Below are 16,851 nucleotides of genomic sequence, written 5' to 3'. Positions count from 1 at the left end.
GTAGTTGTACCTACAGAGAGACATTAGCTTATTGGTTTAAACTGGCAACTTTCCCACCTTGAAAGGCTGTGGTACAATATTGCTTTCAAAACTCAACGAAGAAAAAAGAAAATACAGCTGGTGGTTATGAACATCAATTTCTGGGTCAAATGGAAGCTAATTTCTCTGTAAGATATATAACAGGGATCTTCCTGATACTTCTTTCTATACCTTCATCTAAATTAGAGATTCTTCCATCACTGTACTGTATTTTTTTTACATGTATGTTAAGTGTTTGAATGATCCCACATGTACATATACATCCCTTAATTTTTCCCAAGGCTTTCAGAGGAAATATACTAAAATCAGAGTAATCAAGTAAATATATACATGTTTTAAATACAGACATTTCCAGTGTGAATGGAAGTAAAATAATGAAATAAAACACACACGTATTATTTGTATAAACCCATGAAAGAGGTATATCAGGGTGGGAGTGGGTAATGGGACATAGTTATTGCTTATCACCCAACACAGATGTAGTATGTTTTGAAATCAATGTATTCTTTCTGTTTTTTTTTTTTTTTTTTTTTTTTGAGATGGAGTCTCGCTCTCTCACCCAGGCTGGAGTGCAGTGGCGCGACCTCCGCTCACTGCAAGCTCCGCCTCCCGGGTTCACGCCATTCTCCTGCCTCAGCCTCCCAAGTAGCTGGGATTACAGGCGCCCGCAACCACGCCCGGCTAATTTTTTTGTATTTTTAGTAGACGGGGTTTCACTGTGTTAGCCAGGATGGTCTCGATCTCTGACCTCTTGATCGCCTGCCTCGGCCTCCCAAAGTGCTGGGATTTGAAATCAATGTATTCTTTCTTGTATCTACGTGTGTGCTCCTGAAGCCTGCCAAAAGAGCAACAGAATTGAACATTTCAGCAGCCTGGCTCCAGGGTCTTTCTCATTCTGAATCCTCTGCAGTGCCCAGCACAGAAAGGGCCTTGCACACACTAAGAATTCTGGTATTAGTTGAACTGGAAAAAAGTTAGAAAAGTTATTGTTTTTCACATTTAAAACTCTCAAAAGTTATACGGAACTCCCTTCTCAAAACGGACTACCCATAGCACTTATCATTTCCTTGCGTATTGTTAAAATCTGAAAAAACAACCATCACTTTTGCTATAATCAGGCCGAATTTTTGCACCCTGCTAAAATTTAACCTGACAAGTTGTAATGATTCTTCACAACTCCCTAGAGTTACACTGGCAGTCAATATTTAATTACTGTGCCTGGAATTTAAAACAAACTATGACTACTTTGCAAATAGTACATTCTGCTAGTATAGTCATAATGCAGAGCCCACTAAATAATACTTCAGGATTTGGGATAAGACCCAATAAAACAAAGTAGTAATTCCAACAAAATCCTAAAATCAGTCTTCATTTCCATTATTTATAGTATAGCTAATTCATATTAAATAGCATATTCGACATATAAATCATATTCTTTCCTTTTCCTCTCGAGCTCCCGAACACCAGCTAGCACTATTAAAACATCTGATTCTTCTTAATCTTTTTCATCACCGCTGTTCACTGAGCATTGTCTTCATCTCTTTGCAATAACTTGCCAGCTTTAGATATGTTAAAAAAAAAAAGCATGAAAGGAATGGCAACTAAAGATAATTAAACACAAAACACAAGTTTGATTTTTTTTTTCTCCCAGGCAAAGCTTTGTAACCACCCTCTCTTCAGGGTGAAAGTTAGATAAGGTTATCTGAGACCAAGAGTAAGAAACCCATCACATCGAGGAGCTGCTTAAGGGCACTCTTCTACAGACACTTGCCTATAACATCAAGAGCTAAAAAGCAAACCAAATATTGTAATTTCCCCATTACTAAAGTTTTATAGCACTTAAAATCGTCCATAAAACACATATCCTTAGAAGAGAGATATCCAAGACATAAGCCTGAGAGAACCCGAGAATCATATGACACTCAGCCTGAATTATGAAAAAACTGCTCACCCTGGTGGTTCAGAAAAGCACTAGATATATAATGACTCGACTATTTAGTTCTACAAATGCAACTCTCAAATAATCAGTCATGAATCTGTAACAGACACCTATATAAACTTCACGTTTGATCAGTGTTATGAGAAAAATATCCCTGCCACCCTCCCCACAATTCATTGCAGACAGGTCTTTAATGAATCCTTCAATTACTCATTCTACCTAGGGAAGGGTGTATCTTTTTCATAGGAAGGTTTTCTGCCACAATAAAGTACCACCTTAAAGTCTGTGAGTGCCCAATACTATTAACACTTACTGGTCTAACAAAGAAAAGCAGTATGTCCCATTCTCTCCAAAGAGAAAAAAATTCACTCACAAACTTACCCCGGTGATATGAAGACCACTAAGCACTAATTTAGACCAACAGATTGCAGCTCTTAAAAGTAAATAAAGGCTACAAATAAAACATTGACCAAGATGCTCCCCTTTGTTTTGAAAAGTTAATAAATTCTTACTTCCGTAGATTTCTGAGTGGTGAGTGGGAGAACAACATCTTACTAAAAATAAAACAGACCTTCCTTGGAGCGACAAATGCCGTGAAGATTGCTTTGATGCATCCTGACTTTCACAGGAATGACAACCTTTTCGGTTCAAAAACGTGGGAGATCACATTAAGAGAGATTTCTTTACGGGAAACAGCAAATAGCACGATGTGTATTCATAAAAGTACTGACCCCCTCTGCATTCCAAAGCACGGTTCAGAAATGCTATCTACTCAAAGTCTGTTCTAGAATGCTCATAGACACCCCCCATCCCCCAGTAAGGAAGCGCACTAGATCCAACCTCCAAAGACTTTGGGACACTTAGCCTTATCTTAAGCAAATCTCATTATCATTCTTGTGCTTTGGTTTTCGTTCCTTTAAATGACAGAAGTAATTCCTGCCTACTGAGTCTTCTAAGATGCAAGAATTTTAAAAAATCACATAAAATCTTTCACGCTTCTTAGAAATGGCTGCTATAAAACTCAAGGTGCTACACTATTATTATTATTATCATCTTGTATCAACTTTTACTGCCACTTCTGAATTAAGCCAAGGTACTGACTTTGAAACACAAATCCCGTGGTTTTCCATCTGTGGTTAGGTTTCTTGCTATAATTCTGTCCTGACTACTTGTCCCGCACACTCTGAAGATCTACTTTACTGATCTCTGGCCCGAAAATTAAGTATTTTATTTAGTCCCTTCTCTACAAAGAAAGGGGCAGAAATCACATCACTCCAGATTCTTGCAGACGTATTAAGAATGACATCATTCTTTTCACTTGAGGAATGATGCCATAGAGTATAAAGGCGACACTTCTTGCCCTCTAATCTTTCCTTCCCACAACACAAAACCTGTGCAGTTGGTTACCTAGAAAATTGGAAGGTTCCCCACAATGGACGTGCATCAATAACTGTCATAAAAATATCAGATCTCAGGCACGGACAGGAAAAACTTTATCTAGTTTGCAAGAAATTAAACCCTGCAGTCCTCCAGCTGCTACTGGGTTTGATGTTGGCTGTCCCTTTCTAGGGCCTGTGCCTGTCTTTGAGGAGAGTGGCCTGGTCCCACAGCACCCTCGGGGCAGCTCTTGAGCCGGATCAAGACCCTTCCGAGCAACGTCTGCACCCAACCCTTCATCTCTCCTTTCAGACACACCCCCCTCCACCCAGTGTTTCATGGTAGGTGTGGGCGCTCAACTCCTTCACTGTGGCTAGGAGGACGCGAGGAGAGGCGGGCCGAGGCCTGAGCACCCATTTTGGAGGACCGGGGAGCTCGGCCCTCCGGGTTGTGCGATTTGGAGTGTCGGAGCGAAGGGCGCATCCGTGGGAGGGGGAAGGAGGCCGGGGTTGCTGGGGGGTCTCCCATATTCCAGGGCGTGAGAGGAAGGCGGCGGGAAAGACTCCGGCGAGCGAGGTTTATCAGCGCGAGGTTTCCTTTTTGTTATCTGTTGAGGGATGGCGGGCGTAATGGGGGCGTCCCCCTCAGGAGAGAGTCAGCAAGGGGGTCCCCCCTCGCTTCACCGTGGGGCGGGGGGGGCCCCCCGAGGACTTGACGGAGGCCTCCCCTGGGCACGAAGACAGTGACTGACGAGCGTTGTGGGCTGCGCGCGCCGGGACGCCCGTTCCTGCTCCTGCAGCCCCGCGAGCGAGGCGTGGGACCGGGTGGGAGGGGACGAAGGAGGCCCCCGGCCCGGGAGGCGGGAAAGGCCCCGGGGCTCCGGGACGGGCGGCGGCTCCAGAGCCCCGAGTGGCGGCGGCGTGGGCCTGGCGAACCCCGAGCCGGCTGGCGCCCTGTGGGCCGCGTGCGCCCCCCACTCCACTCGCCGCTCTCCGTGGCCGCCCCCTCCCCCCCGCGGCTCCTCTCACCTGCACATGATCCGCCATTTTGCTCCATTCATGCTCCTCTCCGGCCCCCCCTCCCCCCCAGCGCGCACCTCGGCCGGGGCCGCTGCCGCCGCCGCCGCCGACGCCGTCGCCGCTGCGCCTGCGCGCTGGGGGCTCGTCGCGCTACGCTCGTGGCGTAGCGCCGCTCAGCTGCGCAGGCCCCGGCGGCTCGGGCCGTGGTTGGAGAATGCGCAGCACCGCTGGGACGGCGTAAAGGCGCGGGCAACGTCAGCGGCACGGAGACGCCGGGTGGGAGGAAGGAGCAGGCCCGGGGAGCGCGAAGGAGGGGCGGCTGGGGGAACAAAGCTTTGTTTACATGGTTTTTAAAGGGGCCGCGCTCGCTCCGGCTGGCGGGCGCTGGAGTGGGAGTTGGCGCTGCCTTCTGCTCGTCTGCGTGGTGAGGGCTCCTGAATGGGGGCCGGGATCTGTCGCCGCCCCGGGACTCCTGCACGCAGTGGCTTCCTCTCTTCCCAACCGTCTTCCCCCTTGTCTCGCCCCTGGACGTCTCCCACCCCCACCCCACCGTGCAGCTAAGGTGACCCCCACACCCGGGAGGAGTCTTCCGGGGCGCCCGCGCCCACACCCCACCTAGGCTACCTGCGAGATTCCTTATTTTCCAGTGCCCTCTTCCCAACGGGGGCCGATTCTGTGCTTGTGTCTGTCTAGCTTTCTGGACCAGGGCCATTGCTCTCTGGTCTGGATTTCACCAGCAACCCCGGTGGTTGATCTCGTGTTTTTCATTTCTGTCCTTTCGTCCTTGATAAACATTCACGGAAATAACCACCGAATAGTGGTGATGATCAAAACATACGAAGGCAAAGTTCTATCTTCCCAAAGACATTGTTATTGTCACCAGTACTCTAGACTGCCTCCCGAGAGGGATTAGATGCTGGAAGAGGCAGCGGGGCTGGTGGTTAGGACCACTAGGCTCGGTCTTGTGGAGGTATGAGTGGGAAAGCCATCTCTCTGGGTCAGATAAGGTCAGCCCCTGCATGCTGAGGCCAATTCCAGTCTTCCTCACTAGGAATTATCTGTTAGATAATGCCGGTTCCTGTTTTCCATTGGATTCCACTGTGGCTTCCATTCAAGGCCCCCAGATTAGATCATAGCTGGATTCTGAGAACACTGATTGTTTGAAGTTTGTATTTACAGAGGGCTACCATCATATGCAAACGATGGTGGTAGTGAATTACACACCCTTGGTGGATATAGTGGACCTGTGCTCAGCATTCATTTCAACTTACGTCCTCCTAGTTGAGATCTCGGCTTCCTGGTTTGCAGAGGTGGGGCACCTGGAAACTACATTACCCAAACTTCCTTGCAGCTAGGGTTCTGTATGCAAGTTAGGCTCTGCCAATTAGGCTGACTCAGAGATTTAAGAGGCAGAAGATTTAAGTGGCATAGCTTTTGACTGTTACTTCTAGCAAGCATAGAGCTTTTGAGATGTTGGGTTTTTGTTTTTCCCCAAAACCTCCCAGTGTCCAATCATTAGCTCCAAGAGTATAAAGAGGCAGGGTGGTGGGGTCAGTGGCTTTCTGAACCTGGCATCGGGCAATGATATACTCTCAGAGTCACAATTGCAATGGAAATTCTTTTGGATTAGCTACTGGACTTAATAGAGGCAACAGTTTCACAGTGAGCCAAGCCCAAATTTCTGTCCGCCCTCCCATCTCCCACCCCCGTACCCCAATCTCCTTGTGTTTCTCCCTGTGTCTTCCCTTTCTCAGTAAATGGTACCACGATTCATCCAGTTGCTCCTAATAAACACTCAGGAGTTGATTCTTCAAGTCTTATCAGTCCCCAACATGCAAGTCACCTGCAAGTCCTGTTGAATCTGTATCTAATATATACCCAGTGTGACCACTTCTCCATCCCATCTCCACTGTTAACACCTTGGTCCAAGCCACCATTACATTTCTCCTGTGCTCTGGTAATAGATTCCTAATTAGTTTCCCTACTTCCTGTCTTGCCCCTTGATAACCCATTTTCCATGTAGCTGGCTGCAGAACATTCCTTTATTTTATTTATTTATTTGTTTATTTATTTATTTATTTTTAAGACAGAGTCTTGCTCTGTCACCCAGGCTGGAGTGCAATGGCACGATCTCGGCTTACTGCGACTTCCGTCTCCCTGGTTCAGGCGGTACTCCTGCCTCAGCCTCCCGAGTAGCTGAGATTACATGTGCCCACCACCATACCTGGCTAATTTTTGGATTTTTAGTAGAGACAGAGTTTCACCATGTTGGCCAGGCTGGTCTGGAACTGCTGACCTCAGGTTATCTGCTCGTCTCTGCCTCCCAAAGTGCTGGGATTACAGGCGTGAGCCACTGTGCCTGCCCAGAACATTCCTTTAAAATCATAATTCAGGTAATTTACACTCCTACTTAAAATCCTTAAGTGGCCTCATGTTGCATTTAGAATCCGAATCTTTGCTGTGGCTCAAGAGGTCATATGAGCTGACCTTATCTCTACCATGCCCCCTCTGGCTCAATGCTCTGTGGTCATTCTGGCCTTGCAGTTCTGCAAAGCCAGGGTCTCCTGCTGCCTGGATTGGTTTCCCTTCAGATCTTGCAGTGGCTGGCTCACTCTCCTCATGGACTTTTCAGCTCACTTGTCACCTCCTCAGAGAGGCTTTTCTCAGTACCCTCTTGAAAGTTGCCCCCGTGCCTATCACTATCATAGCATTGATCACTGTCCAAAACTACGTATTATTACTCACTCATTGTCAGTCTCTCCAACTAGAGGCAGACATAGTATAAACAAGGATTCTGTCTATGTTGTATCCCTAGTACCTCTGCACAGAGTAGATGCTCAATAAATAATTGTTGAGGCTGGGCATGGTGGCTCATGCCTTTAATCCCAGCACTTTGGGAGGCTGAGGCAGGTGGATCACTTGAGGTCAGGAGTTTGAGAGCAGCCTGGCCAACGTGGTGAAACCCCGTCTCCACTAAAAATTAAAAAAAAATTAGCCAGGCATGGTGGTGTGCGCCTGTAATCCCAGCTACTCAGGAGGCTGAGGCAGGAGAATGGCTGGAACCCAGGAGGTGGAGGTTGCAGTGAGCCGAGATCGTGCCACTGCAGTCCAACCTGGACAACAGAGTGAGACTCCATCTCAAAAAATAAATAAAAATAAATTTTAAAAATTGTTGAAGTATTAACTTCTTTATGTCTCATTCTAGGGTGCATGTGGGTTTCATATGAAGACAAAGCATTCTAAATATTATGTCACTGTTAGGTGACATGTGTTATGTTATGTTATGTTATGTTATAGGCCCTTCCTCTCAGCAGGTTTCTAGAACTGGGTTCTCTCTTAATACTGAGAAAAGTGATAAACTTAATGGAGAAAGGGTGGGGGCTACAAATGAAGCTCAAGAGATTGGCATTGTCCCCCTCCCACCCCCCACAGTCAGGGACCACTGGGGGTGGAGGGGCCAGGGATGGGATCCTTCAGAATACACGCTTACTGATTTCTTCACTTGGTCCTTCACCTCTCTCAGGCCCATGTCAGTTCTCTGCCCATCCTATATGTACTTAACTTATTGTGTGGCCAGAGCTACCCCTTAGCTAGCTTCCCTACCTCCACATCATTTGAGGGTTACCTAATCCCCGAGCCTGCCCAAGGAGTCAGACAAAGTCTCCTCTTCTTCCTTTGTTGCCCCAAAGACAAGGTCCCAAGCCCTCTTATGTTAGGATTGGGTTGCTAATCACTGCAGCAGAATAGTAACAAAGTTCTTGGAGCTGTGGTTCCTGACTCCTGCTGAGAGAAACCATTGTAAAGGGCAGGATCCCAGTGGTTTAGAATGAGCCACAGGTGGGGTTTGGAGTGCCTCTTCCTGAAAGCCAAGAGGCACGCTAAACTCCTTTACGGTGCTTTTTCTACACATCATTGGTGACTACGGACCTTAAGGGCCTCTCATTCTCCGTGCTTATGCTGTGTCTTGGAGCAATGTCTCTGGGCTCCTCCTTACAGGGTTTCCCCATGGCTAGGAAGAAGGTACTAGGGTGAGTGTTTCTACATCAGGGTCGCCACAAATCCTGCTAGGGACAGTTGAAGGAGCCTAGAAGGATTGCAAGGGTATTACTCCGCCGCCCTATCTTCTGCAGACAACGGCTACTGGAGAACTCCTCCAACTTCCATAAGCAACGGATGACTTGGGAGTGTCTGGGTTGCCTGGGGTTCAGGCCTCCGGTTTTAAACAGCTTTCAAGTAATCTGGTAAACTTGGGTGCCCCCCTGTGGTTCTGAGTGGAACGTGTCTGTTTTACCTTCAGGGAAGGCAAGCAGGGTAGCAGGAGACATCCTCTGTCACCTTGCTACTCAGTGTGGTTTGGCCCAGCTGCCACCAGCAGGATCTCAGGGCTCATTCCAGACCTGCTTTATTGGAATCTACTCTGAACAAGATCTACATGTTACAGTTTGGAAGGCACTGCTCTGGCAGCCCCCAGGATGGCCCTAAAGCTCTCCTCTTCTCACTCACTGAGCCGAAGACCATGCAGCTCCCAGGCAGAGTTGACTCTCCCTAAGGACTAAAGAGGAAGATTAGGCCACATCCCATTTCCATACCCCTAACCACTTCCCAAGGTGTGCTTTTCCCAAAGCAGTATCCTTGGTTCTCCCTGGAGCTTTGGATCAACCTCTTCAAACCCAGGCATCAGGGCTGAGGACAGTCAGCTTGAAGTGACTCAGCCCTGTCCTCACAGAGCTCGTGACATTCATTTTTTCAAGCTGATTTGGTCCAGTCCATGGCATGTACAGCAGAAGGCCTGAGCTGTGTACAGTGCTGCTTGCTCCTTGCCAGGGTAACTGAACCCCTGTTGTAGAGGAAGCGGGCCTGTTTATATAAGCACCTGTTATGGGATTAACCCTAAGAGTGTTGGTCTGAGTCTCAAGTTTTTTCCAACACTTCTGCACTGTGCCTCCATACAGATTGCTTCTCTAAACCATCTGGCTTTAAGTTAAACTTCTCTGAGTAGCTTGGATTTCTCCACAGCAATGGATCTTTTTGCATGGATCTGGATTCCATTTAGGGGCCCTGCAAAATGTCGAATTACAGGTCAGGAGCCCTGGTCTCTACTTCTTCCTCTGTCCACAACTACCTCTGTGACCTCAGGCAAGTTGCAAATAAATGTGTTCACACCAGCCCTGCCTTTGTCAAGGGACAGTGTGGCTGATGAAAAGTGGGTACCTAGAAGCTTTGTGAGCTGCAAAGCACTTTCGGTAACTATGAAGCATTTTCAAAATGTATATGAAAGTGATTGCTATTGAAACTTAAGATAATTTGCAGATGAAACCTAAGTATCTTTCTAATGCTCAGGAACGCCTGAAAGAAGGCAAAAATCCAACAGTTGAAATGTACCTGGGGAGTCAGTCCCTTCTCCTGATCTCCATCCAGAGGGGATGATCATGTTTCTAGAATCTTTACAGGGTTGGTGTGAGTGTGTGTTGTTGGCAGGCAGGGAGTGGTCCCATGTAGTTCAACGGTTGCCTCTCTCTTTCTCTCTCTCTCTCTGTGTGTGTGTGTGTGTGTGTGTGTGTGCATATGTGAAAGTGGTATCTGGTTAGGCCCACATGAGCTGTCTTATATTTCTCTCCGTGCAATGCCATGTGTATGGTTCTAGCTGTTAAGAGTTGAGAGGGCTGGGTTCTGGTTTGGTGGCCTCAAATAAATTCCTCAGACTTTCCAAGCCTCAGGTAACTTAGTGGTTTGTCCCTTCCAACTTGTGTACAGCTTAAGGTGGGGCCCTTCTGCTACTGATTTCACTGTCTAGTTTGGTTTCTGGGTCTCTTTTCCAGCCGGTCAGCCACTCTTTGCTGGTGCCTTCCTGTGCCAACTTCTGTACCTGAACTGTTGCTCACTAAAGAGCTGGCATTTGGCTTTTTGGCAATTGTCTCTAACTCACTGAAAATGCAGGAAGCTTGAGTATAAAACTCACTCAGAAAAAAAAAAAAGAACACACACTCAGAAGAAACCACAGGGCCTATCGGCCTGTCGTCATCGAGCAGACTAGAATAGTGTAGAAAACCCTAGGCAGAGAGGAAATGAACTTCAGAGAAGGGGAACACACGGCTGAGAAGAGAGAGGCAAGGGCAGGAGAGAAGGAGATTGCTGAAGCCTGGGGCCCGGAGATGGTCAGAGGATGGGAGACGGGGCAGTGAAACAAGGCTTCCTGTATCTTCAGCAGCAACAGACGTTTGGAAAGGTAGGAGTGAGGCTGGGCTGGGGTTGGACAGGAGGCCTGGGGGGGCTGTTAGAATTCCTGGGGTGGAGAGGGAGTTTCATACTCAAAACCCTTATAGGTCTGACTGTGCACCCACCAAGTTAGACCCAGAGCTCAACTTTGGGAGGGCTCTTTTCCTACCAGACTCTGTCTCCTGAACCAGGCCCCAACCAGGTCCCAAACTGTGCTCTTTACTGAAGGCTGTTTGCCCTGGGTGGGGGTAGGGCGCTGTGCTGGCTTCATCTCTTGCCTCTTTTGCTCTCTTGCTCTGTGTTGACTTATTTTCACCGGACACCTTGGAAGGGAATGGAATGGGCAGCTGGAGGGATAGTTTAGGATGACAGTAGAGGTTCCTTCCCCACCCCAGTGGGATGCATGTGGCTGGTATTCAGCTTGGGCTGGGGCCTCTAGGGGCCTGGACCCCAGCCGGCTGTCCATCCTCTTTCTCCTTCCCTGGCCTCCTTGAACCAGGAAGTCCTCGTCCCCCAACCAATACTGGCGGGAATACCTGTCTCTCTCTCATGGCCCAACCTATCAAGCAGTGAGGCAGCAAGGTTCAGGAGGGTGGAGAGAAGTTCCTGGAGAACAGGGCTGCCATCAGGATTTTGTACGGAAGGAAAATAAGTTGTCAGCCCGGGTCACATGCCGCCCTCCTCACTCCCTCCTCTGGGCCTCGGCCACTGCCCGGCTTTCCTCTCCGGGACTGGAGTCCGCTGCGGTGGGCCTGTTTGGCCTTCTTGCAGCCTGCTTTGGGCGCATCCCTGTGTTGCTTTCTGCCTGGGCAGTCTCTGCTCCTGGTCGTGGCCCTCTTTCTCGGGGCCGGCGGCTGATCTCCGATTTTCTAATTCCTGCAGTCACTGTCCTCTTCTCTGCCTCCCTGGGTCTCCTGTGATCTTCACCTCTCTCTCCCCGTCTCCAAGTGGCTGCCCCAGTCCCCCTTCCACGGTTCCTCTTCTCCCCTTGGCTCACCATCTCCCATCTCTGGGTGGCTCCCTCCCGCCCCCGCCTCCCACGCCCCTGGCACAGAAATGGCGCCGCTTCGGGGCCTCACTGTATGGAGAATCGGACTGCGCCTTGGCCCGGCTGGAGCTGCAGGAGGGCCCGGAGAAGCCACGTCGGGGTGAGGCTGCCCGGAAGGTCATCCGCCTCAGTGACTGCCTGCGGGTGGCCGAGGCCGGCGGAGAGGCCAGCAGCCCCCGGGACACCAGTGCCTTCTTACTGGAGACCAAGGAGCGCCTGTACCTGCTGGCGGCCCCTGCTGCAGAGCGCGGCGACTGGGTGCAGGCCATCTGCCTCCTGGCCTTCCCCGTGAGTTGCCCGGGGTGCCGAAAGGGCAAGGGGGCGTGCAGACCGAGGGTGTTAGATGCTTCCTGTGGGCAAGTGTTAGAGGATGAGGTCAGGGTAATGGGGTGCTTCCTCGATGGCGGGGACCCGAACCCAGTGTGCAGACAAAGCCAGCAGGCTGAGGTGGCCTGAAAGAAGGCCTGGGCCAGAGCGGGGCCTGGTCGGGGAAGGTGGTGAGACCTGGGGCCTCCTCCCTAGGGGCAGAGGAAGGAGCTCTCGGGGCCAGAGGGAAAACAGAGCCGGCCCTGCATGGAGGAAAATGAATTGTACAGCAGCGCGGCCACAGGTGAGGGGGCGGGGGCTGCCCTGCTCTCCCCCAGGGGCTCTCCCCAGGGTGAGGTGGAGAGGAGGTGTGGGCTGGCTAGCTGCTGGCCCCGAGTCTTCCTGCCTTGTGGTTACTCCCAGCCTGGGCCAGCCCCCTTATCAGCCTCTCCTTTTCGCTTCCGGGTGCAGCCCAACCTAGGGGAGCCTGCCCTGCCCTGAGTCTCTCCCTGGGTTCACCTCATCTTACCTAGGGCCTGCTGGTGGGAGAGGGGAAGGCAGGGGGCCCAGGTGAGGGTGCTGCTTTTTTCTTTTTTCGAGACGGAGTTTTGCTTTTGTCGCCGAGGTTGGAGTGCAATGGCACAATCTTGGCTCACTGCAACCTCCGCCTCTCAGGTTCAAGCAATTCTCCTGCCTCAGCCTCCTGAGCAGCTGGGATTACAGGTGCCCGCCACCACGCCTGGCTGATTTTTTGTATTTTTAGTAGAGACAGGGTTTCACCATGTTGGCCAGGCTGGTCTCGCACTCCTGACATCAGGTGATCCACCTGCCTCAGCCTCCCAAAGTGTTGGGATTACAGGCGTGAGCCACCACACCCGGCCCTGGGTGCTGCTTTTGGGGAGCTGGTGGAGGAAGGAGAAGCTTTCATCTGTCTTCCATCTAAGCTCCACCCCCAGGGCCCCAGCAGTGGGAGGGCAGGGCCAAGGCTTCACCTGCAGCTGTGACCATAGGGACTGGGGTGGTGGCTGGTTTGGGGTGAGAGATGGGGTGGGGAAGACAAGACTGGCTCTGGCGACAGGGGCAGGAAGGATGTGGGCATGAGGTTGGGGTGGATGTGGGTAGGGGCCTGATGCCTACTAGGGTAGGTGGTGGATGTACCTGACCTTTTGGAGAGTATGACCTGGTACAGAGCAGCTCAGCCTCCAAGGCCCAGGTAGGGGGCCATGAGTGCGTGGATAATACTCTTTCTAGAAAACTTCTGGTACACTCATTTAGAACTGGGCAGTGGTGAGGCAGGCCAGTTGTTTCCCATTAACTGCCTTCGCCTTCTCTCTCTTCTTCTCCCCAGTTGCCCCCCACAAGGAATTTGCTGTGACCATGAGACCTACAGAAGCCAGCGAGAGGTGCCACCTGCGGGGGTCCTATACCCTCCGGGCTGGGGAGAGTGCCCTGGAGCTGTGGGGTGGGCCCGAGCCAGGGACCCAGCTGTACAACTGGCCCTACAGGTTTCTGCGACGCTTTGGGCGGGACAAGGTGAGTGGGAAGGTGCACCAGGGCAGGCTGAGAGAAAGGATAAGCTACAAACAAAGAGGGGTGATCAGGGAGAGGCAGAGGTGGACATCCAAGGCAGAGAGGATGGCGGGAGGAGGAGGCAGGAGGTGATCATGAGGTCAAGAGATTGAGACCATCCTGGCCAACATGGTGAAACCCTGTCTCTACAAAAAATAAAAAAATTAGCTGGGCGTGGTGGCACGTGCCTATAGTCCCAGCTATTCAGGAGGCTGAGGCAGGAGAATCACTTGAACCCGGGAGGCGGAGGTTGCAGTGAGCTGAGATCGTGCCACTGCACTCCAGCCTGGAGACAGAGTGAGACTCTGTCTCAAAAAAAAAAAAAAAAAAAAAAAAAAAAAAGGCATCCTTGCCGATAACCTCCTTTCTCCCTGGCCCAGGTAACCTTTTCCTTTGAGGCAGGCCGGCGCTGCATTTCTGGAGAGGGCAACTTTGAGTTCGAAACCCGGCAAGGCAATGAGATCTTCTTGGCCCTGGAAGAGGCCATCTCTGCCCAGAAGAATGCTGCACCCCCTGCACTGCAACCCCAGCCAGCCACAATCCCCGCCTCACTGCCCCGGCCTGAGAGCCCCTACTCCCGGCCCCATGACTCACTGCCACCGCCTTCACCCACCACACCGGTGCCTGCTCCACGGCCTCGGGGCCCGGAGGGGGAGTATGCCGTGCCCTTCGATGCGGTGGCCCGTTCCTTGGGGAAGAACTTCAGGGGCATCTTGGCAGTCCCTCTTCAGCTCCCGGCCGACCCTCTGTACGACAGCATTGAGGAGCCCCCTCCTCCTCGACACGACCACATATACGATGAGCCCGAAGGAGTGGCTGCCCTGTCCCTGTATGACAGCCTGCAGGAGCCCCGGGGTGAGGCATGGAGGAGGCAGGCAACAGCTGACAGGGACCCTGCTGGCCTCCAGCATATCCACCCAGCTGGGCAGGATTTCTCTGCCTCTGGCTGGCAGCCAGGAACTGAGTATGACAATGTTGTACTTAAGAAAGGCCCGAAGTAACAGAGGCAGCAGAGGGATGGGCCACCGCCCCCTGGCTTCTGCTGGTGACTCCTCCTGACCACTGCATCAGAAGAACCTCCTCTGCCCCTTCTGGAGCCCGAGGCCTGGCCTGCCTTCGTTGGGGCTGATAAATTGCCTCTCCCAGGGCCTGCTGGGTGAGTCACCATCCCAAAGCAGGAAGGGTGCCCTGGAGAGAACCACCCTCCTCCTACTCTTTTTCCACTTCCTCCTCTTTCTTTCCCCAGCTGAGGGGGAACCTGGGGCATTTAGGGCAGAGGGCAAAGGATGTCAGCAATTGCCTGGGCTGCTTGGCTATGCAAGCCTCCTGCCTGCTCATGGCCACTTCAGGGACAGCCCGGGCCCAGGCACCCAGGTGGATGGTGGCAGCGTCCTGTACCTTTCAGATTTCTCGGTGGCATTAAAGCATTTTTGGAACGTTTTATGTGGCATGAATGCTGTGTGAGAGAAGGCTCCAGCTGACAACCCTTGATCACATCCTCCCCCAGCTGCAAGGTCCCCCTGGGGCCTAGGCTGGGCCTCAAGCATCTACTCACAGAGGCCCATAGAAGTCAGGGCACCCTGGGAATAGTGTTCAAGCATGTCTCCCTTTTGCTGGGATAAGGTCAATGTCAGAAAAATGGTGGGGGAAGCACTGGGGAGCGGGGGAAAGCTGAACTGCAAGGAAGGAAATAATTGGATTGATGGAGCCTCTTACACACCAGGAGTGGGAGTCATCAGCTGTGTGGTCCTGGGCCTTTTCCCTTCCCTGAGATTTGTGCACATCTTCGTAAAAGGAGGAGGTTGCACCATGTGGACAAGGAGGAGCCTTCCAGCTCTGTGATTCTCATTGGGCCTGGGTTCCCAGGTCCCCGCACACCATTTCCTCACAGCTCAGCCTGTGTCCTTGTGCTTGCTCCTCTTATCAAAACCTGCTTTCCTGGCAGGGTGTGTCCATGGACTTCAGCTATCAACCCAGTCCACCAAGAGCATGAACACTGTTTGTGGGAGGCTGTAGACTGCCTGGCCTGTGAGAGGCACACTGCCCAGAAGGGGATGCGATGAGACAAGGCACAGGTGTCTGTCACAGAGTGGGTGTGAGTGCCACGAGGGGCCAGACAGGGCCATGAGTGCCAGAGAGGTAACTATTTGGGAGCGCAAAAAGGCTTCATATCAAAGGTACTATGTAAGATGGGCGTTTATGGGTGGGAAGGAGTTCTTTGGAGATTAAGGGAGTATGAAGGAGCGTCTTGGTTAGGAATGGGAGTGTGGGTGAAACCATGGGGAAGTATGGATGTGTCGCATTCAGGACGGAGTTCTATGCTCAGAGTGCAGGGAAGGTGAGACAATCTTGTTGGGAAGGCAAATTCTGACTGTATTAAGGGGAATTTGTACCTAATTAGAGGGAAAGGTGGAATGACTAAAGGCTTTTGAACAAGGAATCCCATAAAAGCTGAGCTTTAGGGCAATAACCCAATAGCCCTATGGAGGATGGACTTGGGGTGGGAGGGGGTAGGTTGGGGCTGAATTGAAAAGGGGAAATCTGTCAGGCAAGGTGGCTTACACCTGTAATCCCAGCACTTTGGGAGGCCAAGGAGGGTGGATCACGAGGTCAGGAGTTCAAGACCAGCCTGACCAAGATGGTGAAACCCCATCTCTACTAAAAATATAAAAATTAGCTGGGCATGGTGGCGGGCACACGTAATCCCAGCTACTCAGGAGGCTGAGGCAGGAGAATTGCTTGCAGTGAGCTGAGATCGCGCCACTGCACTCTAGTCTGGGCAGCAGAGCAGGACTCTGTCTAAAAAAAAAAAAAAAAAAAAAAGAAAAGAAAAGAAAAAGAAAAAGGGAAATTCATCTGGGCACCGTGGCTCACACCTGTGATCCCAGCGACTTGGGAGGCCAAAGTGGGAGGATCACTTGAGCCCAGGAATTCAAAACCAACCTGGGCAACATGGTGATGAGACTTGTCTCTATAAAAACAAACAAACCAACAAACAAACTTAGCCAGGTGTCATGGTGCACACTTGTAGTCCCAGCTACTTGGGAGGCTGAGGCTGGAGAATCATTTTGCCTCTGCAACAGAGCAAGATCCTGGCTCAAGAAAAGTGGGAAAGGGAGAAATTCAGAAAGGACTGGATTCAAAAGATGGTATAGAGCTAGCACCTGTGGATCTTGGACTCCTAGTGGATGTGGAACACAGAGAAACAGGGTTTCTAGAGATACTCAGGTTTGTTTGTTTGTTTTTTTCCTCCTGAGATAGAATCTCGCTCTGTCACCCAGGCTGGACTGTAGTGGTGCGATCTGGGCTCACTTAAATCTCAGCATCCTGGGTTCAGC

At 51.0% G+C, this 16,851-nt stretch overlaps 2 protein-coding genes across 14 annotated transcripts in view; one reads left to right on the top strand and one right to left on the bottom strand.

Annotated features, from left to right (window-relative positions):
- The window catches only part of XPO7 (exportin 7), an 89,556-nt gene extending 83,865 nt beyond the window's left edge, over positions 1-5,691 (bottom strand). For 9 of the 11 annotated variants that reach the window (XR_013397111.1, XR_013397112.1, XM_077943128.1 and 6 more), the window contains exon 1: positions 4,384-4,510. Coding sequence is in view for 6 of the 11 variants with exons in the window: in XM_077943128.1 (XP_077799254.1) it covers positions 4,384-4,401 (18 nt within the window). In the remaining 5 variants the exon portion in view is untranslated. Of the gene's footprint in view, positions 1-4,383; positions 4,511-4,998 lie in introns of those variants that run through there. The other 2 variants (XM_077943135.1, XM_077943139.1) reach the window with 2 other exon arrangements.
- Positions 3,299-14,954, top strand: DOK2 (docking protein 2). Of its 3 annotated transcripts, XM_015144908.3 has the most exons (6): positions 3,299-3,696; positions 10,194-10,600; positions 11,645-11,926; positions 12,161-12,248; positions 13,293-13,477; positions 13,894-14,954. In XM_015144908.3, the coding sequence occupies exons 2-6, from the start codon at positions 10,538-10,540 to the stop codon at positions 14,512-14,514; spliced, it is 1,239 nt and encodes a 412-aa protein (XP_015000394.3). In that variant the 5' UTR covers positions 3,299-3,696; positions 10,194-10,537; the 3' UTR covers positions 14,515-14,954. The 3 variants fall into 3 exon arrangements, with proteins under 3 accessions (XP_015000394.3, XP_077799323.1, XP_077799322.1); XM_077943197.1 differs by lacking the exons at positions 3,299-3,696; positions 11,645-11,926; positions 12,161-12,248 and having other exon boundaries at positions 10,449-10,600; XM_077943196.1 differs by lacking the exons at positions 3,299-3,696; positions 10,194-10,600; positions 12,161-12,248 and having other exon boundaries at positions 11,840-11,926.
- Positions 14,955-16,851: the final 1,897 nt, after the last annotated feature.

This window comes from Macaca mulatta, chromosome 8 (assembly GCF_049350105.2).
Source record: "Macaca mulatta isolate MMU2019108-1 chromosome 8, T2T-MMU8v2.0, whole genome shotgun sequence".
Classification (NCBI taxonomy): Eukaryota; Metazoa; Chordata; class Mammalia; order Primates; family Cercopithecidae; genus Macaca; species Macaca mulatta.
This window is presented reverse-complemented; position numbering and strand designations above follow the sequence as displayed.

Coding starts and splice junctions, on each gene's coding strand:
- DOK2 (XM_015144908.3), top strand. CDS start 10,538: ATGGGAGACGGGGCAGTGAAACAAGGCTTCCTGTATCTTCAGCAGCAA. Junction 10,601..11,644: donor AGCAACAGACGTTTGGAAAG/GTAGGAGTGAGG, acceptor CCCCTGGCACAG/AAATGGCGCCGCTTCGGGGC. Junction 12,249..13,292: donor GTACAGCAGCGCGGCCACAG/GTGAGGGGGCGG, acceptor TCTTCTCCCCAG/TTGCCCCCCACAAGGAATTT.